Genomic DNA, 23,725 nt, shown 5'->3' with positions numbered 1-23,725 from the left:
AGAAAAGCATGTTCAACAGGTGCTGGCTTCATCCTTAAATAGGGGACACCTGATTCACACCTGTTTGTTCCACAAAATTGATGAACTCACTGACTGAATGCTACACTACTATTATTGTGAACACCCCCTTTTCTACTTTGTTTTACTAATAGCCCAATTTCATAGCCTTAAGAGTGTGCATATTATGAATGCTTGGACTTGTTGGATTTGTGAGAATCTACTGGTACCTTGTTTCCCATGTAACAATAAGAAATATACTCACTTTCACTTTATTTGTGTCCCCCATGGGGCAACCAGTTCTGCAGCCTGAGAATACATCAAAAGCACATGACACACAGAACACACACCAGTACCATTACCATGGTGCAGCATCACAAACAATTACAGTCCAAACATTAAAATACAGTCCATTAAAATGATTCCAGTTTTAACTCCTTCCTTGGCCTGCGTTCAAAGCAGCAATGGCTGCAGGAACAAAAGAGAACTTAAATCTGTTACCCTTCACAGAGGGAAACCTGAGCTGTGAGCCAGAAGGTAAATATTGAAAATCACTAAAAAGAGGGTGAGCAGAGTTCGACAATATACTCAATGCTTTCCTCTTTACTTGTCTATGGTATAGGTCAGACAATGTACTCTGTGGTACTCCCAGTACCTTTCCACAGGCCTTCACTATTTTAACCAGTGAATTTTTAGTCTTAAGACTGAGATTCCCATACCAGCACAACATAGAAAAGGTTAAAACAGACTCAATACAAGATTTGTAAAAAAGAATCATAATAGTCTTATCCACTTGAAAATAAGACAATTTACAAAGACAGAACAAATATTGTTGACCCTTTTTACACAACATGTCAGTATTAACATTAAAGTTTAGCTTGTGATCAATTATAGTCCCCAGATACTTATACGTTTCCACAGACTCCACCTGCTGGCCCTTAATGAAGGTAGCCTGAGCTGGTGTGAGCTGTCGTCGGACGTCCACAGACATATCTTTTGTTTTAGCCACGTTTAATTGTAAATATGACTTATCACACCACTTTACAAAATCTTCCACCACCGGGCCATGATTATTCTCATGATTATGTAAGAGACTAACAATGACAGTATCGTTTGCAAATTTCAAAATAAAACGATTTTCGTGATGGCTTTGACAATCAGTGTACAATATGTACAGAAGTGGTGAAAGGACACAGCCCTGAGGAGATCCTGTTGAGGACAAAAGGGTGTCTGACATGCACCCATTTACTCTGACACTGTGATCGGTCTGTTAAAAAATCTAAAATCCAACCAGCAATATTAAAATCTACAGAAAAATTATTCACAAGCTTGTCAATTAAAATGTGAGGTTGGATAGTATTAAAAGCAGATGAAAAGTCAAGAAATAAAAGTTTGGCATGTGCTTTGTTGCCCTCAAGGTGTTTAAAAACAAGATTTAAAAGTGTGGCAGTAGCATCCTCCACTCCACAGCCAGCCCTATAGGCAAACTGGAAGGGATCTAGTAATGACTCTACATGTGAAAGCAATTCATGTTTCATAAGTCTTTCAAATGCCTTCATAACAAGAGGTGTTAGGGCTACTGGTCTAAAGTCATTTAAAACTTTGGGATGCTTGTTTTTAGCCACAGGTATTACTATGCTCTGTTTCCAATTCTTTGGAACCTTTTGTTGAGCAAGCAACAGTTTAAAAATATAAAAGAAAATGGGGCCTAGTTGCTCCGCACAAGAAGACAGCAAACGACCACAAATATTATCGGGTCCTGGACTTTTTTTAACTTTAGTACATTTAAAGAAGCTGATCAAGGAACGTTCATCAAAAGGTGGAGAACCAGGACAGCGCAAATCATTTTTTAGTTTAAATAATTCATCACTAAAATTTAGTGTATCAAATCTACTATAAAACTGATTAAAATCCTGGGCGAGTTGTTTGTCCGATTTAGCCCCAGCCAGGATGACTTTAGATTTTTTACTATTTTTCCCTAGAATGGTATTTAGGCCATCCCAAGCAGAGCCTAACTTATTTTGGGTAAATTGTTTCTTGATCCTGGCTATGTAGTTGTATTTTGCTGTCCTAATTTTAATCTGTTTAACTCTGGGAGATCTCACTCACGAAATGCCTTTTTTCTTTTGTTGAATAGGACTTTCAGTGCTCTTGAGACCCAAGGTTTAGCGTTTGGGTAGATTTTAACCGTCTTTTTGGGAATCACAAAATCTTCACAAAAAGTAACATAACTGCTGACAACATCAGTCAGTTCATTGATATCAGTAGACGACTCCTTAAATATTTCCCAGTCCGTGCAATCATAGCAACCTTGCAGACGCACAACAGAGTCCTCTGTCCATTGCTTTATCTGCCTGGTCAGGACACTGCCTCTCCTCAACATGGTGCAATACACCGGGATGAGCTGCACGCAGTTATGATCAGCCCCGCCCAACGGGGGAAGAGAGAGAGATCTATATGCTCCTTTCACTGAGCCATAGCACATGTCCAGTATTTTGTTATGTCTGGTTGAACATGTCACATACTGGTAAAAATTCCTCAGCACTTGTTTAAGAGAGCATTTATTAAAATCACCAAGGACAAAAATGGGCGCATCAGGACATTTAGACTGCAGCTTCTGAGTCTCATTCAATATAGCCTCGGATGCTTTATCCACATTTGCTCCGCATATACCACCATGACAAATATTTGTGGGAATTCCCGGGGCAGGTAATGGGGGTGAAGGGAGACAGCCAGCAACTCAACGTCCTTTGTACATCAACTATCTCTGACAAGAACATTTTTGCACCAGCGCTCATTCACGTAAAGGCACATACCCCCTCCCAGTGATTTGCCAGTAACCCCAGCATCCCAGTCGAGGCGGAAAGGCACTCCAAAACCGTCTATATCCAGATCCGCATCCACATCATGGTCTGTAAGCCAAGATTCTGTAATAGCCAGAAGGCATGCATCTCTGTATTCATGTTGAAATCTGACGTGTGCTTGCAACTCGTCCACCTTATTTCTGAGTGACTGTGCATTTATTAACATCATAGAGGGCAATGGGATACGGTTTAGGCTCTGTCTCCGAAGTCTCTGACATGCCCCGCCCCTTTTCCCCCGCTTCCTAGTTTCCACGCAAAGGAATTCAGCCGGCTTTTTCCATAATCCGCTGGATCAACACCCGGCAAAAACAAATCCAAGGGAGGGTCGGCAGAAGATGAATCCCTCCATTGAAGAAGAAACTCCCTGCTGTACTGGATCCGCAGTGCCGACAACCCAGGAGGAAGCGACCTGAGGCACACCGCGGAGCAAGACGCCATCCATCCAAAACCTGGATTAATCTTTTTAGTCACATGGCACTACTATTATTCTGAACACTACTGTATATTCAGTATTAAATGGCTTGGACCAGAAAGAACAAAAAAAAAGGACATCCCTAATCATATATACAATTAGAACATACGTCATTACAATAAATAAAATAATAGGTAGCAACAGTATAAAATGTGACATTTAAAATTAGTATTACCACACAAGAACAATGTATTGCTTTTACTGCATTTCAAAGCAAAATAAGGCAAGTTTGTACAAAAAGAGCCTTACTAACAGAAAACACTTCAGTGTGACCAATCAGCCTCTACACAGATACTGCAATCTTTGTTTTCCACACAGTGCATCATGAGAGGTTACAGTGGTTCCTGGGATCAGTCACATGGGTGGCAAGCCCTCACAAAAGAATAATACTGAAATGCTCTCTCAACCACTTCCCTTGCTTGCTTTTTCTTTTGTGGTTGAATTCATGCTAAATCTTTTCCACAGGACTGTGTGGAGGCATCACTTGAGTTTTGCAACATAACAATTGTGCAATAAACAGAAAATAACAGTTTACACATTTTTGTATTATGTGTTTTTCTGATTTAGTACACCTCTGTGTGTAAACAGTGTCTTTCTCTCTGAATGTCTTTCTCTCATCAATCCAGCAACTACTAAACATCCAGCAGGTGGCAGAGATGTCTGTGGGATATGGCACTTGTAAACCAAGGTTCAGTTTTTTAACTAAACAGGTGCATCATTCTTCCCCATTTCAATGAGTCTTTCCTCATTCTATACCCTTTTTATTTGGTCATATAAACAATGGTAGTATTTATTGTGTTATGGTTTAACACAAGACTGATGGAACCCAAAATGCATGGCAGAAAACATGATGGATGGTAGGGGAATAAAACAAGTGATTTATTTAATCCAAACCATAGAGAAAACACGGTTCAAAACCAAAGGTGATAATCCACAATCAAAGTACAAACAAAACTCCTAGGGGTGCAAAAACTAACAGGAGACTAACAACAGGGAGCAGGTGGCAGCACACAAGAAGGCAACTCACACAAAAGAAAAATACTAACTCACTGAGAAACAATTTAACATGGGGTAAATCCTGGAACATGGATAAGGGGAAAAAAACAAATACTCACATCCAGGCAACACAAACAAATGTGAATGAATAAACCAGCAAGGGGTGGGGGTGAACAAGTGAGGGCTTAAATAGCAAACTATTAACTCAGCACAGGTGCATAACTGAGGAGGCAGGAACAACAGGTGCATGTGGAAATCAGTGGAAAGAGGAAGTGCACATGAGGAAAAGACTGATTAAAATGGAGGACTGATGTGTGACATGGTCAAAGGTCATGTGGCAAACAGGAAGGTGGTAAAAAAAACTCAAAATATATGGATGGGTGAGGAAAGGAAAAAACAAACAAACAAGGAACTTACAAGAAAAAATATCAAACTCTGAAGAACCAAAATACAAATACTACACGTACCCAGAACCCATGGAACTTAAAGGTGTAGCCAACAAACACCTAAAAAGGTGATCAAAAGGTACTAAGTGAAGGTATCTAACAGAAAAGCAACATGGGGCTCAGAATAGAAATAAGAGTGCTACAATACCAGTGGTGGGCACAGTTCAGCTAATCTGATAACTGATAATTATCAAAGCTAATGTTTTTTGTTAGCAGATTAGCTTTTCAGATAAGTTTTAAAACCATCATTGGACCAATTATCTCCCGATAAATGTAGTTCCGATAACTTTCAGTCCGCTACCATTTTTTGCTGGTAGAGTCAGCAAAGTTTAACAGTCAAAAGTTTGTAAACTCTAAAATCAAACATTTGAATCCCTGTCATGTGTAGATCAGTGGTTTATGGCAGACTGGCTGTCACTTGTTGATGACATCATCATTAAGCACAAGACATGATTGGCCAGTCGACACAGTGAGCATTGTGGGTAGTGTAGTTCAGGTTAACTGTGGACGTTAAACTGTTACCGTCCACTCGACACAAACAAAACTGACTAATTTTATTTCTTTGTGGCACGGGATAATTTAATCGGCAAGACTGTGGGAGAGAGGAGCTCTCATGGCACAGCTGCAAGGACTTCTCTTCACTGTTTACACACTGTTTTGGATAATCAGGACGCTTTAGGTGGAATATTTTCTTCAGAATTGATTGAACCCCACTGAACTAACAGATAAGAATTTATATTTACTATGTGTCTTTTACTCTGCCAATCTAGCATTAATGGATGTATTTCAGTTGTTTAAGCTGCAGGGTTCAAAGCGTGTGAAATGCAGCATCTTTTAGTTTGTAAATAATGGTGTATATAATGCCGAGATAAACTGTGACATCTAATTTTTCCTGTATGTTTGTTTTGTGAATTGTTTTGTAATTTGTGTCTGTAGCATGGCCCAAGCAGAGGGTCACCTCTTTGAGTCTGGTCAGCTTGAGGTTTCTTCCTCAGAGGGACTTTTCCTTACCACTGTTGCTAAGGTTAGACCTTACTTGTGTGGCAACTTTGTTGTGATTTGGCGCTATATAAATCAAAAAATTGAAATTGAAATTCTAATACTGTGTTTACTGCTTTTAAAAGATGATGACAGTGTTTAAGGTTTTATTTTTTTATTCATTAATTTTTTTGTGTGTTCTTTTTGTGTTTGTGATTCTTGAATTTGCCCAGAAGCCCCTGCGGCACTTAAAGTGAAACTGGTTTATCAGAAGCCGACAGTGCAATCTGATGTGGCCGCGCCCGGATAAAAGTTATCGGTTAAATGTAATAAAGATATATTTTTTTTTAGCAGTTTATCATCATAAAAGATAACCATTAATCCAATAACTGAAAAGTTATCAAAGCTAACCTTTTAGTTAGCTGCGCCCACCACTGTACAATACACAATGCAACAAAACTAAACAATGACCACAAGGAAGTTCATTAACCAAAAACTAGAGAAGAAGTCAAACCAGTGAGGGAGTGCAACAGAAGATTAGCACACAAAACCATTCTGCAAATATACCAAACACGATAACACTTAATGGGGCACTAACAGGGGCAAACTACAACATATTGTTTTGAGTTATTGTGTTAATCTATCTATCTATCTGATCTGATCTATCATGCTGAGACTTTTTGAAAGCCCAGGAATACTATCTGAAACCTTGAAGCTCATTTTCTGTGTTTCAGGATTTTTAGCATGAAGCCCAAAGCATATTAATCTGAATAGGTACGTAGATAAAAGCTGAATATCCACAATATCACCTCTCTAATCATTTGGGTGACTCAGAGGACCGCATTAATGTGAGTATGGCTGGACAGACGGACAGACAGAGACCTACAGATATATAACAGAGCCAAAAATGCTTGAAACACATCCTTGAAAACCTCTGGCATTTTTCTTTTCTTTTTTTTTTTAGATGCTGCTGCAGTTTTATCATCTATATTCATCTCGCGAATCCGCTCTCTGTATGGAAATGCTCCAAAGAGGAGCAGATCAAAGGAAGAGCCATGTGTTCGCCACTGCAGGGAGATCTGAGGCTTTGCCTGCTAATTCAGTACCTGAAGGTCTGCAGAGAGAAGTGTGCTGGCTTTTGCATGTGAATTTTGCATGAAAGTGTTTGACGTGTTTAATTGTATTCATGTCTGTTTTTTTGCGCATGACTATTTGTGAATTCTGTGTACATGCATGTAGTATTGTTTCATACATTGTACTTGTCAGATTTAATGCCATCACAGAGAAACGGGATTGAGTTCATCTGCTGCATATATAACAATCAAGACATGAGCGCTCTAACAACAGGAGAAAAATGAGCTGTCACTACTGTTGGAAAATCTCCATTAAAATCTTGATTTGATGTAAACCAAAGAGAACTGTCCTCAATTTCAATTTTATTAATCTTTGTAGCGCCATCTCACGACACAGTCGCCTCAAGGCGCTTCACACAACACACAATTCATAGCAGCACAAAGTGAATTAAATCAAAAAGGGCACAGTAAAAAGGTAAAAACATAGTAGAATAAAAACAAATTACAAAGCAAACATATAAAAACATAATAAATTAAGTAAGAGAAAGCTCTATACCCCACAGACTTTTTATTCACCCTTGGAACACACAAGGGTCCTTGCGAACGCAAGAACCACGCTGGAACGTAGGGTTTGACCTTGCGTGTGTGGGTGGGTGCGTTGCTGCATGTGTGTGTGATATTATTTATCAAGTTCAATGTAAGTAGATATTATAATTGTAAATAAGTTAAAAATACATGGATGAGAGAAGCAAATAAAAAAAAACAAACACTTATTTCCATTGTGGTCCATTTAAAAGAAGAGCCTTTTTGTCATTGTAAATATATACATGCCCTGCTTTTCTCCCTTTATATATTGTAGCTCCCCTTGGGCACATATTGCGGCATTTTGGGATTACCTTTCACTGCTATGCTGATGATACTCATTTATACTGTACATGCCGATAACTGCTGGTAATCTCGTTCATATAAAATCCTTAGAAGATTGCCTTGCATCAGTGAGAAGTTGGATGTCTAGAAACTTCCTAATTTTAAACTCTGATAAGACTGAAATGATGGTTCATGGTCCAGTGAGATATCGACATCAATTTGACCAGGTAATGCTTAGCCTAGGCTTGTGTGTTAGAGTCAATGACATTTTATCTGATGCTCTAATTTCTTCCACTGGTTCTCCACAGGGTTGTGTCCTTTCACCTCTTTATTTGTTCTATATACAAACATGTGTCAAAGTCAACATCAAGGTCGACTTATCCTTAAATTTGCTGATGATTCTGTCATTGTGTCTCTTTTAAATTCAGATGATCATGACCATGGCCCTGTGGTGTCAGATTTATCAGCTGGTGTAAGTCATCCTTTTTAGATATCAACGTGAACAAAACTAAAGAGATGTTAATTGATTTTAAGAAAAAGCAGGATGACATTTCTCCTGTAGTTATAATGGACTGGCTGTGGAAGTTGTACAGAACTATAAGTACCTTGGAACCTTTATTGACAGTGGATTAACCTTTGAGCACCAGATTGACCAGGTATGTAAGAAAGCTCACCAGCACATGCATTTTTACCGTAAACTCAGGCATTTTAATGTGGACAGTACATTTATGAAGATGTTTTGTTGTATGGCTGGGGGGCCTGGCTGCCTTTTTGTTTCTGTCTTTTGTTTTTCCTTCCAGGTGGCTTGCATTTGGGACTGAGTGGCTGTGTTGCTGAGGTTATCAGGACCTCACCCTGATCACCTGCGGCTCGTCAGGACTCACAGCTGAGGTGCATCTATATGGATTGGAACATGGTGGCATTTAAGACTGGAGTATACAGTGTGTATTTGCCAGAGACTCGACCTTGTGACCAGACGGGTGAGATCGTCGTCTCGGGAGCCATCTCATCATCAGTGGATGCAGAGAACGTCCAGGGTTTGATGCACGGTCTGTGAAAGAGGAGGGGGTGAGGTCTCACGCTCGTCAGCACACTTCCTGAGGTACGTTAGATTTTGTGACTAACATTTATACAGTCAGTAAATGTGGTGTCCCTCACACCTTTATTATATTGAGCTGTATGTTAGTCATGTATCGGCTTCCACTGCAGTGGAGTTTTGTGACTGGATGTTCCATGCCTGCAGGTTGGGAAGCTGATTAGTAATCAAGCCAGGAAGTGTTTGCTGTTTGTACACCTTTAAGTGTTTCTCTCTGTGTGTAGAGTGTGGACTCACATAATGGTTCCTTCTTTCACAGACTCGGTTTGTTGCGGCCACCTGGGGGGTGTCGGCGGGGTCTCTGGGTCCGAACAGCTTCTGCTCCGGACCGTTAGCGCTGCTGGGAGCGCACCACGCCAGACCGCACTTTCTGTTATTTTGTATCACTGTTATGTATTAAATTCAGTTAGCCTTTGTACCGTGCTCTGCTTATTTCATACTGGGTCCTTCAAACGCTGGTCGGTTCTCCGAGCTGCGTCCGACACATAACAGTAGTCTCTGGCCAAACATCACGGACCCAGCGGTAGCAGAGACGGTAACGCGCCGGGGAAGGCGGCAGCAGACGTTCAGTAGTTATCCGGATCAGTTGCGGGTGCTCTCCGCCCGGATGGTGCGTGTTTGAGACCCATTACTGAATACTGATTTGTGCTCTCTTGCAGCCGTGTTCCTGTGTTTGTGCCTTATCCGTGGGTCGTGGTGGAGTGTGACTGGCGACGGCTTCGCGTCACGCTCCGACCCGGATAAGAGGTTTAAACGGGAGCTGCAAGAGTGTGTCTGTAATGGGTGCACGCGCACGGCGGAGCTCTGTGGCACGGGTCGCTGAGCTTCCTGTGTTACAGTTGTAGCCCCGTTTCCCCGGATAAAGATAACTACTGCGTCTGTTGTATCAGCTCCGGCGTTATTTAGTTGAGCACATTTTGGTTGTGTGTTGCACACAGCTGCGCACGGAGATGCAGCTCGTTTGTTTTTGTCATCAAAGGGGGTTGTTCATTTTTAGCACTTTGGCTCCCTCTTTTGGTGACTGAGTCACATTACCGTCAAGCTCTTAAGTTGGAACAGGTGTGTTCCATTTGTTGGAGCTTGACGGTATAAATCACTTATTTGTTTTGTGTTAGTTCATTTTGTGTGGGTGTTTTTTGAGTTGGTTTTTGTGTGGGATTTTATTTTTTGTTTTTCACTATTTAGTGTCTGGGGTCGTGACCCTGCAGTTCTGCCAAAAAAAAAAAAAAAAAAAAGACCCAAACAACTGTATGTTGGTCTGTTAGTCTTTCTTTTTATTTCTTTTTGTTTCACCTCCCCAGGGTTTGATGGGACGGTCCCCTGGGGGGTGATGGGGTGGTACTTGGGTTTTTTTTTCTTTTTTTTTGTTTGTTTTGTTATGCCCTCTCTTCTCCTCTGACTCCAGCTGGGTGAGCCGTAGTGTCGGCGTTGCTGGAGTGGTGCAGTTAGGTTGTGCTGGGCGTTTCCCAGGTAACCTCTGCACCCGGGAGGGGAGGGGGGGGTTTGGGGTATTTTCTTTTTGTTCCCTCTCTTCTCCTCTGGCTCCAGCCGTGTGAGCCGTAGTGTCGGCGTTGCTGGAGTGGTGCAGTGTGGTTATGCTGGGCGTTTCCCAGGTAACCTCTGCACCCGGGAGGGGAGGGGGGGGTTTGGGTATTTTCTTTTTGTTCCCTCTCTTCTCCTCTGGCTCCAGCCGTGTGAGCCGTAGTGTCGGCGTTGCTGGAGTGGTGCAGTGTGGTTATGCTGGGCGTTTCCCTGGTAACCTCTGCACCTGGGGGGGGGGGGGGTGTTTCCCCCCAGTTTCCGCCCTCAGGGTTTGACTGTGGTGTCCTCTGGGGGGGAAAGGGCTGTGGGTCCATCTAGCCATAGACGGCCGGGGCTGGGTCCGTTGGTCGTGAGGGGAGGCGTCTCCTGGGGTTGACGAGTGGTCCTCTGGGAGGCGCTGGGAGTCCCCGTGGGTGACGTTGGATCCCAGAGGGACCTCGGCTGTGGTTATTACTCCTGGAGCTGGCGGGAAGTCCTCTGGGGGGTGTTGGTCCCTACATGTCGTTTGGGGGGGGGGGGTGTTTTAGCACTTTTATTTGTAAGCTTAAGTTTGGGGTTTTTCTTTTCTCCTCTTCCCGAGGTTTGATGGGACGGTCCCCTGGGGAGGGGGGGTGGTTTGGTTGTTTGTGTTTGTCTTTTTTGTTTTATGACTAAAGACCGAACATGGTTGGATAAAGGCTGACCGCACAGGTTTAAGAACTCCTGGCCACACCTGTGCTAAGTGACTGACTGAAACAAAGGCAAGGATGCAGCCAGAGGAGAGGACATCAACCATTCTGTTGGAAGACAAATGCAGATGCAGTTTCCAGCCATGGTCCCTGGAGGGGGGTGTTTCTCCTGGGCCAGGTTTGTGTGGTCGCCGGGAGGCTTCCCGTGAGGGTGGGGTACTGTTGTATGGCTGGGGGGCCTGGCTGCCTTTTTGTTTCTGTCTTTTGTTTTTCCTTCCAGGTGGCTTGCATTTGGGACTGAGTGGCTGTGTTGCTGAGGTTATCAGGACCTCACCCTGATCACCTGCGGCTCGTCAGGACTCACAGCTGAGGTGCATCTATATGGATTGGAACATGGTGGCATTTAAGACTGGAGTATACAGTGTGTATTTGCCAGAGACTCTACCTTGTGACCAGACGGGTGAGATCGTCGTCTCGGGAGCCATCTCATCATCAGTGGATGCAGAGAACGTCCAGGGTTTGATGCACGGTCTGTGAAAGAGGAGGGGGTGAGGTCTCACACTCGTCAGCACACTTCCTGAGGTACGTTAGATTTTGTCACTAACATTTATACAGTCAGTAAATGTGGTGTCCCTCACACTTTTATTATATTGAGCTGTATGTTAGTCATGTATCGGCTTCCACTGCAGTGGAGTTTTGTGAACTGGATGTTCCATGCCTGCAGGTTGGGAAGCTGATTAGTAATCAAGCCAGGAAGTGTTTGCTGTTTGTACACCTTTAAGTGTTCTCTCTGTGTGTAGAGTGTGGACTCACATAATGGTTCCTTCTTTCACAGACTCGGTTTGTTGCGGCCACCTGGGGGGTGTCGGCGGGGTCCTTGGGTCCAAACAGCTTCTGGCTCCGGACCGTTAGCGCTGCTGGGAGCGCACCACGCCAGACCGCACTTTCTGTTATTTTTGTATCACTGTTATGTATTAAATTCAGTTAGCCTTTGTACCGTGCTCTGCTTATTTCATACTGGGTCCTTCAAACGCTGGTCGGTTCTCCGAGCTGCATCCGACACATAACAGTTTTATTCCTGTTTTATTGAATCAGTTCTTACCTTTTCTTTTATCTGTTGGTATGGGTTTTTAAATTTGAAAAACAAAAACCGTCTGGATCGTATTGTAAATGAGTGCAACAAGATTGCTGGCGTTTCCTTAAACGACCTGCCATCTATATATAAAAACAGATTAATTAAGAAGGCGAGGTTGATCATGGACGATTCCAGTCACCCCCTGTACCCTGAGTTCGCAATGCTTCCATCTGGTCGTAGATTTATGTCTAAGAAATGTAAGACCAATAGGTATAAGAACTCCTTTGATCCTATTGATATTAGATTTTTAAACACTATCACATGAGTGGTTTTTAACTAGGTTTTCTTATTATTGAGTTATTTTGTTTACTGTGTGGTGAGTTTTCATGGTGAGTTTTTATGCTATATTTTAGATCATGTTATGTCTATGTATGTCCGAATGTGTTCTACTGCTGGCTGCACAACAAATTGCTCCTGGGGGGCTAATAAAGTTTACTTGATACTTGATACTCTGGGTGTTGGTAAGGTTAGACTTTACTTGTGTGGAGTGCCTTGAGGCAACTCTGTTGTGATTTGGCGCTATATAAATTAAATTATACTGAAATTGAAATGAAATTGAATTGATACATACATACAACAAAATTTGTCCTCTGCATTTAACCCATCCTAATTATAGTTAGACACAATCTAACCACTAGGAGCAGTGGACTGCCACAGTCCGGTGCCCAGGGACCAACTCCAGATGTAGAGACACTGCCTTAGTCAACGGCAGAGAAAGGAGCAGACCCTAAATAAGCATGTTTTAATTGTGGGAGGAAGCTGGAGTGCCCAGAGGAAACCCACTCAGACACTGGGAGAACATGGAAACTCCAAACAGAAAGTGTGCGAAGTGTTCCCATGACATTTTTGCTGTGAGGCACCAGTGCTAACGACAAATCCACCATGCTGCATCAAATCAAATGACAAAATAGAAATAATAATAAAATATAATAATAACAATAATACCGATAATAACAGCAATGATAATGATAATAATAATTGTGTGTATATGATAACAACCTAAACAATTAATAAATACACTGAGACAGTAAATGAACATTTAAAAAAAAATTACATAATTAATAGGAAATAAAAGGGTTGAGTTCACCGTCTAAAAATTGTTGAGAGCTAACATTCTAAAAACATTCCGGACTCACACACCATTCCAATTCATTATAGAAACTTTGCTTAGGGCCCCTTCACACATAGTACAAATTTGGTTGAATTGTGCATGAAGTGCGCATGAAGCAGGAATCGTATGCAATACATGTAAAATCTTAGCTGCCTCCAGCACCTCATGCACCTGTTGCTACAACTATTTGTGCACACCAGCGCCTGAAAGACAGAGTGTGCACTGTGAGAGCCTATCAAACCCTCTCGCAGCAGGTATCGGCCACATTCCAGCTGACACACATGAACAGCTCACTTGGCACTTAGAAAATGTGTGGCCATTCACGCTATTAGCACGACAACAGTCAGCAGACGATTACTGTTGAGCTGGATGTGCAATTTGTCTAATGCCACAATTTGTCTAATGGCGACGCCACGCGACGCCACAAATTCGCATCCCTCACCTGGCAATGGACGTGCCACCATCGCCCGGTGTGTCATTCTGTTTGAGGACCTCCTGTCCTGTTCACATGCACATGTGAACAAAGAAAAAAACACTGGCTGCTGCTGCAGTTCCTCGCTCTCCTCTCCAACTGTGTTATAAACCAGTCACCATTTGTTTTATTATACATCTGTGTAGTTAATAAAATTATCTTCACGTACGATTCATTCACACGCGCACATGTGAAAAAAAAGTGGCTGCTGCTGCAGTTCATTGCTCTCCTCTCCAACTCTGTCATAATTGTATTAAATAAATAAAGGACAAAAGGGACATAAGTACTGCTCACAGGCTGATTGCCAGAGACAGGACATGTCCACATCAAGTATAAACTCCAGACATCTCCACGTCACTACATATCCAGTCCCTGATTGGTAATCGTGGCATGACAAGATGAAAAAGTTCATATTTTTCAACTTGGTGAAGAGGGCAACGCGACGTGATGCAACGTGATATCGCGCCACAAACAAGCCAATTGCTCAAAATCGCTTTATTCGAGTCCATCGTGTCGTATTACTTGGCTTGGACTATGGATATGGCTATGGCTTGGACTTTTGTGGTGCCACAATGCGTCCTTCCATACGGATTACATGGCAACCTCTCGCCGCAGTCACTTGCGTGGCATTCGTTGTGAATGTGGCATAAGTGCCCCTACGAGTGTGGCTTTGCAAACAGATGCAGTGACACAATGGTGTGTGTGCTGAACTGACAGGGGGTGTGTCCGCCAACAGGAACAGCTGTGGAGATCTGTGGTTCTGGATGTCACAGCTGGGGAACACATAACGTGTTTGGACAGACATGAACTAACAACTATCCACTGTGGCGCTCGTGTCTGTTTGCTGTCCTCACATGGACAGACATAAAACATATCATTGTTGCAATGGGCTACATTGAGCGCCCACACGATGTGCACATTGACAGGCTACCCCAGGTGAAACAGACTGTCAGATCATAACATGTAGTCAGCAATCTGAATGTTACGTCACCCACATGAGCTCTATTCCACATGACGCAGTGTCTGTCCTGTGGCGCACCGTCCACAAGACACGTGTGTCAGGCAGAACACGTGCGCGGGCCAGCTGGACACGCCGCCAGCAGATGTGGATATGATGAGAGTGTCCTGCTTCTCATTCATGTCATTTCATGACTGTACGTCTGTGATAAGAGAGATTCAGTAAAATGTAGTGTTTTCATATGGTGTGTGTGTGTGTGTTTTTTTTTCTTAAATACGTCCATGTCCTTCTTGATAACAGGCATTTTCCCACACCTTTTACAGGACAGCGATGGTAGCTCAGTGGTAAAGTTTCTGGCTGGCAATCAGAGCGCAGGTTCGAGTCCTGTGGGTGGAATGTATTTTTTATTTTTTTATTTTCCCCTCAGCTGTACGATGTGATTACACATTGCGCAGGTGCTTGCACTGTGTTCCCACATGCACGAAACCCTCGCAGCATGTACTTTTTTATGTTTTTTTTCACAGCAGTTGCGCAATGTGATTACACATCGTGCAGCTGCTTGCACTGCGTTTCCGTGTGCACGAAACTGTCACAGCGACCACATCGTTCATGCCTGCCCGTCGCCTCAGTGTTTTCATGGTTTGCTCTTACGAGTAAACACAACGCACTCTCAACAATACCATGGAAAAAAAACTCACATAATACACATAATCCTTCATTGTGGTATTCATGAGATGTAACTAATCACAATTCTGATTTGTCCAAACATGTTTAATACTATCCCTAAAACCTAAAATCTCTCTGACCTTAATACCTCATGTGTGAAGAATACAATGCTCTAAAGGACAGCTGTCACATTCCACTGATATGTAAAATAATTTTAATGTGCCTAAGTTGAAAACAGCTATATTCCAGTGGTTACTTGGTGATACAGAATAAAACAAATATGTGTTCATAACAGAATAAGTTATGTTTCAAAGCCCATTGCCAGTGATGACAAGTGGCATATACAGCTTCAATGAGCCCAGTGCACTGAGGGATTTAAATATTTCCATTTTAAAGGAAAATTGTTCCCTCATTTATGTTGCACTTTCAATCTTGTGAATGGATTTGGCTGGGGTCATAACTGGGATCTAAAAAATTATGCCATGTAATGTTAACAGAAATCTGCTGTATCAGTATTTACAGTGTTAAGAATCTGTTGCAAAGTTTTCAACAGGATGATCTACTCCCACTCACTCATCTTCAACTGCGGGTCACGGGGAGGGGCGAACTGGAGCTGATCCCAGCAGTCATAGGGTGTGAGGAGCACACCCCAAACAGGATGCCAGTCTGTCTCCGGGCCACATATTGACAGAGACAAAATGCATTCACACCTGCACACACACCTACGGGCAATTTTTATTGTTTCCATTTCACCTAACTTGCATGTCTTTGGATGTGGGAGACCCACATAAACACAGGGAGAACATGCAAACTCCATACAGAAAGGCGACAGGTGGGAATCAATCCCATGACCTTCTTGGAATTAGCAGCGTGTAAAGGGGAAACCACCAGATGAGTGATGCTGAGTATTAGGGTTGAGCCGGATACTCGTTTCAGACGAGTATCCGGTACTGATAAAGCATTTTTGACGAGCATGAGCATGATCCAAGTAAAACTCATCAATATCTGTGCTTGTGCTGAAGGAAAATCCTGATTGGCTAACTGACTGTATTCATGCTCTGTGATTGGCCACAGTGCCTGCCCCTCCCTACACACACACATCTCTGCACCCAGACCTTCCTTGGCTTGACTCTAGCTCATGTTGCTGTGTCAGTACTCCTTAATGTTTCTTCAATTTTACTCTGTTTTGGTTTGTATGGTATTTAAAGTTACTTGGTGAACTTGTTTTGTAACGTACGCAGTGCATTTGACAAGACAGAGCTGAAAACAGCTCGTGTTGTGTCGGTCAGTGCCTCCACTCCAGTCTTTTTTTTTTTTCTTTTTGTTTGTTTGCTGGCTGGTGGTGATATGAAGTCAGTTGGAAAACTTTGCTCGTACTGAATGTGGTGCTTTTGAGAAGAATACAGTGAACAATATTATTTCCCTGTTTGCCATCACTGGATGTTTGCATGAATCACCAAGTTCACACATGTAAATAAATAAAATAAACAGTCTTAGAACAACCTCTCTCTCCCTCTCACTCAGTCACACACACATGCACACAGACACACACGCACAGACACCTTAATCAAAATGCCAAGAACGTAGCAAAAATAAATAAATAATTGAAAAAAATCAGTTTGATCATAAAATAAAAACAATAATAATAATAAAAAGAAAGTTGTGTTGAGTATGACAACTCTTGTTCATGCATCATCACAGTGAACTTTTCAAGTTAGCATATTAGCAGCTAGTGAAGCTACCTCATTGGTTAGCTTTGCCACATCATCACAGTGAAATTTTCAGTTAGCATATGAGGAGGTATTGAAGCTAGCTTTTTGGTTAGCTTTGCCCAAGTGACTAAAAGTGTGCAGTTTTCTAAAAACAGGTTGTTAGATGTCATCACACATCCAACTTCCACTGGAAGCTGCAGGACATTAGCTACCATTTAGCTGGACAGCTACATTTGACAGAATGCTATTTCAGTTCTGATCCATCGATATTAAACAGGCTTCTCATGATTTAAGAAGCACATTGTGTTGCAGTCATATTTCAGCTGTTCATGCAGAACTTATCAGCTAGCCATAGATGTGTGGAACCAAGGACCGGGTGTGACATGTTCACACAGCATTCCAAAAGCACAGGGCTGACAAATGCAGGCTTGGCGGAGAGCCTGGAGCTTTGTGATCAGCATGATGGTGATTGAACGTCTGTTGATTTATCTGCCTCCATTTTTCACCCTCCGCTCGGCAGCTCCAGGCGAAAGCGGCGAGGGCACCTACCGTTTGCTCGGCTCTGCATGTCTCGATACAAGGGAATAATGACTCGCCGAGGACAACAACTAAACGGCTTCTTTTGCAGGCACTCAGATCAGAGCCGAAATGGCAGCCAGGCAAAGGCTCAGCCCAGATGTGTTACCCTTACTGTGCATTTACGCTCCCTGACGTGGGGGTCTGCCATTTTGAAAGCACTGTTACTTTTGGATGAATTCATGCAAGAGCTGTTCTGATTGAAAGAGAAATTTTAAAAAGACAGGATATTTGAGCCAGATCCAACAAACACGAGGATTTTAACTCTTAGAATAGACCTGATCCTTGAAGGCAGATTAGCATTGTAGCTTTAGCTTCTATCAACTTAGCATGGCTGCTATTTCTAACACAGGCTACACTGGCAGACAGTGGAGGAAGGGCATGCTGCAAAATGCTAAATATTCATTTTATAGTACTGATATTTCATGCAAGCCACAGCATTTTTTTTTTTTTTTGCCTTTCATTATTCCATTATACAGAATATTGTAACATGTAGCAACATTAATTAAACAAGACAGAGAGGCAACATGAGTGAATTCATATCACACTTTTTAACAATTCTATGAGGATGCACATACACCAAAAAAAAGAATAATAATAAAAAAAAAATCCTTGATATCATCTGAACAGATCTGATGATCTAATATATATATATATATATATATATATATATATATATATATATATATTAAAAAAAAATCAATATAAAGACAGTTGGAAGACTATATTTTATAATGTCTTACCTTGTGGGGAGATTAACCAAAATAAACACCCAGAGAAAGAGCTTGACGGGAAGAGATGGCTTCGCCTTTGTTGCAGAGCATTTGGACGCGGAATTTGATGAAGACATCATCATCATCATCATCTTTATCATCATCATCTTAATCTTGGTGTGGCAGATGGACGAGTCCCTCTTTTTTACTGTCTTCCTTCTGTGCCACACATTACGCGCACGGTGGCGGGAATCTGGAGACCCAACGTGGACGCGCGCTGAAAAGCAGCCGGAGCACAAATCGATGCGAGTTCGAAGCCTCTCTCTCTCTCTCTCTCTCTCTCTCTCTCTCTCTCTTAAAGAATCGGCAGGCCCTGAATCCTTCCGGTGAAGACGATGCTCCTCGTAACAATAAGGCGCTGGTGCGTCTTTGCGACTGACGAAAGCGTCGGGCGCAGATTAACGGCGGGGTCAGAGCGAAACGCGCGCACGCACGCACGCTGCCGCAGCACCGATCCACACATGCGCGCTCTCACCAGGAAGCGCATCAGATCGGTCAGTCTTTTAGCTTAGAGCCACAGAGAAAATGTGTTAGGCTCCAGTCACGTGAAGAATGACAGATGTAGGTTATTGTTTTTTTTTTGGGGGGGGGGGGGGGTGGCGCACTGCAAACTAACGTGAGAGCTGTAATATGTCATGCAGGATTTGCGATCGTTTTCTCTCACACGCGCACACACAGAAACAAAAGTTCATAACAGCATGGAGGGAACACGGATCATAATTCTTTTGCGTTTCGGAAGCGCGCACCTTTGCTTCTGTTGATGTCACGATGGGAGGTAGTCAGACTTTCAGCACCGTGGACAGCTCCGTTAGTGCCGTCTGCATGACAGAGCTCCAGCCCAGCACCAAGGACAGCTGTCATCTGTTTGATCAGAGCACATGATGGAAAAGTGACGTGCGAGGACAAGGACAGAACACTCCCTACCCATCAGCCTAAGAGTTTTTTTTATTTTTTTATTTTTTTTTAATCTTAATGTTAAGTAGAAAAAAAAAAAAAAGCAAAGACATGATCCCACATGCCCATCTGTGCTGGATGGACAAGCTCTCCATGATGTCACTCATCATTTTTCTGAAGGATTTGAAGCTCAAATAAGGTGGCTCCAAATGCTGAACTTTAACTAAACGCCTTTTTCATGCATCTACTACTCCATAACTCCGTGGCCATGCAATGGTTCAAGGCAGGCTTAAACCTTTTGAAGTTCTCCATCTGAGTTAAGGCCTTGGTGGGTGTTGCATTGCAATTCACTGCCAGAACAGTGGGGAGCATGACGTTTTTCATGAAGACGGGTCTACCATGATGTCTATGGTCGTGAAAATCACTGAGTGTGAAACCGGAAAAGTGCGATTCCAGAAATGGTGTAGTTAGTGGACCAATCACACCCCATGCGGTCTCTGTTGTCTTGATATTTAGTTACAGTTTTTGGGAGGTGCATGTCAGGCTACGGAGAGTGGCTCAGAGAGGGTTTGCAACGATGCAGAGGGCTGTGTGTGGCTACGGAGCTGCAGATACAGAGTAGCATAAATTGGGCTTAACACTGGGGCAAGCCATCATTGGGAAAAGAGGTGGGCATGGGCAGGACCAGCATGACCTGGATGTGAAGAACGAAGAATTCCAAACACATCCCAATCCTGCAGTCAGTGTTGTCAAATTAGTGACTTTGTCACTACATTTAGCGGCCTTTTGACCTCCCCGAGCAAATTAAAATGCAATCTAGCAACTAGTGACAAATCTGGCAACATTTTACAAGTTTGGCAACTTTCATTCCATTTGAGTTGATGAACAACAGCAAAAGTCACTTTTCACCAAGTTTGTGAATGACATCATGTCTGCTTTGATGCTGCGTTCAGAAACATCAGGCATTCAGAAAGACCCAACATAAAATAAAACCTTACTTTGAGAAAATCGTGCATTCATGAGATCAGGTCAGTAATTTGAGTCATTTACTACTTAGCCTATACCACAGTAGAGCTAAGTACACATTATCTTTTGGGCAAAATGAAATTGTCAAAGACATTTTTGTTGATGTGTGGTGCTGGTAACTGAACTAATTGCACAAAGAATGTGAATATATTACAGGTGGCAGGAATATCTTTTTTAAAAATTCATTTAAAAATCCTTTTTTGAACATGTATGTTGTGAAAGTGACGTGACACGGACCCACAACAGGGGGCGCTAATGAACGGACAATGGATAAGCCAAAAGTAACAATTTCATGTTGTGAATCGCACAACAACGTACAGACAATAACAATATGGTGGACTGTCAATCATACACCAGGTGACGTGTGGGCAGGCTCGACGATAGAAGACGCCTGGAGAGAGAAGAGCTGGATCCCCACACAGCTTCCACCACCAACGGAGCTGAAGAACACCGGAGCCGCCAAGCCCTGCGCCCCAGGTGGCCGCTGTCTTCAGCAGTCAGACCCGGTACTGCTGGCAGAAAACAGAGACAGTCCAGATGAGTGTGAGTTCGCACACTCAGTAATCCCACAGTCTGTCTTAAGTAAAGGAGGGAGAACCTCCACCTCCAATCACACACACTCATGCAGCTCCTGGTCAACCACTTATCTGAGTTGGGGTGTGAGGCGAAGCCGTCACTGTCACACCAAACGCCAATCCTCCAGATAAGGAAACACTCCAGGAAAACGGCTGCAATAGAAGTTCAGGTTAAACACACACAGTGTCAGTCAGCAGAGAAATTACCTGAATGGTAGTTGATTTCTCGGTGGGGAGGTGGAGTTGCAGTCCGGCCTTTATGGTGGTGGTGATGAGAAGTGAATGAGTGACAGCTGGTATGGATGATGAGTGACAGCTGTCACTCCTGGTTGCTCCGACGCCCTCTCGTGCTTGAAGCCCGCACTTCAAGCAGGGCGCCATCTTGTGGTGGTGGGCCAGCAGTACCTCCTCTTCAGCGGCCCACACAACAATGTATATTTAACATATTTACAATTATATACATTGAACTTACTAAATAAAACCACGCACGCACGCAGTTACATTTTTAATAAAAACATGATTTACTGGCCCCTGCTGGAATGGCATGTTAGTTCAGAATGTTAATAGCAATGTTTGCTAATATCCATAGTTTCTCCAAGAATATTAGTCCTGTCAACATTTTACTTTGGCACTGTTCATCCTTGATCCAAAATGCACACGCATACAAAACAGCAAATGTCAATATAAACTGCATTTATATTACTCTTTTCCATCTACATCAGATGCTCAAAGCGTTAAAGTAAAGCCTCACATTCACCCTGATGTGAGGGTGTTGCCATACAAGGAGGATCCTTGTATACTGAGGATCCTCTGGTTTCAAGCTCAACGCTTAACCACTACAGCAGGGGTGGCCAAGTTCGGTCCTCGAGAGCCACATTCCTGACACTCTTAGTTGTCTCCCTGCTCCAACACACCTGAATCCAATGAAAGACTCATTAGCAGACTTTTAATGAGCTTTTAAACACAAAAAATCAATAACACAAATGACACTGTTAAAATAACATGAACCACAATAACAACATTTAAAACCCCCAAACCCCGAACTCCCATGGAGCATTGCAGCACAAAATTGCTAATTTCTAAAAAAAATATTAGTCCTATCAGCTTTCTGTTTTCACAGTGTTCATTCTTGACCAATGTCAGCTGTCCCCAGTCGCACACATGCAAAACTTCTTGTTTTTTCTGGATTGTGCCCTAAGCAGGTGCTTTTAATTTTTTGAACATGCACAGAGATGGTGGCAGAAGACAACAAAAGCAATATTCCTTTCATTAATATCAAATAGAAGTTTTGGTCTTTATTACAAGTTTGCCCGTTCATGACAACTGTACAGGGTGTGAAATTTCATATAATTCATCAGTTCAACCAATTTTAGGCCATAAAATGAGACATTTTGAGTGACAGCTAGTGGGTGTTGGGTCCAGATGGTCACTGTTAACAGTGGCTGCTAGCAACTGTGGACACAACCATACTTTGTCATTTCTAGAATTCAGAAAGTATTCAGAAAGTATTTGCTGCACTTCACTTTTTCTATATTTTGTTGTGTTACAGCCTTTTCCCTAAAAGGATGAAATTCATTTTTCCCTCCCAAAATTCACAATAACCCATAATGACAATATGAAAAGCTTTTTTTAATTTTTGCATATATATATATATATATATATATATATATATATATATATATATATATATATATATATATATGTGAGCACTTCTCCTTTGCTGAGATAATCCATCCCACCTCACAGGTGTGCCATATCAAGATGCTGATTAGACACCATGATTAGTGCACAGGTGTGCCTTAGACTGCCCACAATAAAAGGCCACTCTGAAAGGTGCAGTTTTGTTTTATTGGGGGGGGGGGGGGGGGGATACCAGTCAGTATATGGTGTGACCACCATTTGCCACATGCAGTGCAACACATCTCCTTCGCATAGAGTTGATCAGGTTGTCAATTGTGACCTGTGGAGTGTTGGTCCACTCCTCTTCAATGGATGTGCGAAGTTGCTGGATATTGGCAGGAACTGGTACACGCTGTCGTATACGCCGGTCCAGAGCATCCCAAACATGCTCAATGGGTGACATGTCCGGTGAGTATGCCGGCCATGCAAGAACTGGGACATTTTCAGCTTCCAAGAATTGTGTACAGATCCTTGCAACATGGGGCCATGCATTATCCTGCTGCAACATGAGGTGATGTTCTTGGATGTATGGCACAACAATGGGCCTCAGGATCTCGTCACGGTATCTCTGTGCATTCAAAATGCCATCAATAAAATGCACCTGTGTTCTTCATCCATAACAGATGCCTGCCCATACCATAACCCCACCGCCACCATGGGCCACTCGATCCACAACATCAGAAAACCGCTCACCCACACGATGCCACACACACTATCTGCCATCTGCCCTGAACAGTGTGAACCGGGATTCATCCGTGAAGAGAACACCTCTCCAACATGCCAAACGCCAGCGAATGTGAGCATTTGCCCACTCAAGTCGATTACGACGACGAACTGGAGTCAGGTCGAGACCCCGATGAGGACGACGAGCATGCAGATGAGCTTCCCTGAGACAGTTTCTGACAGTTTGTGCAGAAATTCTTTGGTTATGCAAACCGATTGTTTCAGCAGCTGTCCAAGTGGCTGGTCTCAGACGATCTTGGAGGTGAACATGCTGGATGTGAAGGTCCTGGGCTGGTGTGGTTACACGTGGTCTGCGGTTGTGAGGCTGGTTGGATGTACTGCCAAATTCTCTGAAATGCCTTTAGAAATGGCTTATGGTAGAGAAGTGAACATTCAATACATGAGCAACACCTCTGGTTGACATT

At 42.8% G+C, this 23,725-nt stretch overlaps 1 protein-coding gene across 4 annotated transcripts in view; it reads right to left on the bottom strand.

Moving 5' to 3' along the window:
- gabrg2 (gamma-aminobutyric acid type A receptor subunit gamma2) overlaps window positions 1-18,887 on the bottom strand; it is a 223,839-nt gene extending 204,952 nt beyond the window's left edge. For all 4 annotated transcript variants that reach the window (XM_034178011.1, XM_034178012.1, XM_034178014.1 and 1 more), the window contains exon 1: window positions 18,373-18,887. In XM_034178011.1, coding sequence (XP_034033902.1) covers window positions 18,373-18,509 — 137 coding nt within the window. In that variant the 5' untranslated portion in view covers window positions 18,510-18,887. The remainder of the gene's footprint in view (window positions 1-18,372) is intronic.
- Between the last annotated feature and the right edge of the window lie 4,838 nt (window positions 18,888-23,725).

Source organism: Thalassophryne amazonica, chromosome 9 (genome assembly GCF_902500255.1).
Source record: "Thalassophryne amazonica chromosome 9, fThaAma1.1, whole genome shotgun sequence".
NCBI lineage: Eukaryota > Metazoa > Chordata > Actinopteri > Batrachoidiformes > Batrachoididae > Thalassophryne > Thalassophryne amazonica.
Note: the sequence above shows the minus strand (reverse complement) of the source record. Positions and strands in the feature narration are given on the sequence as shown.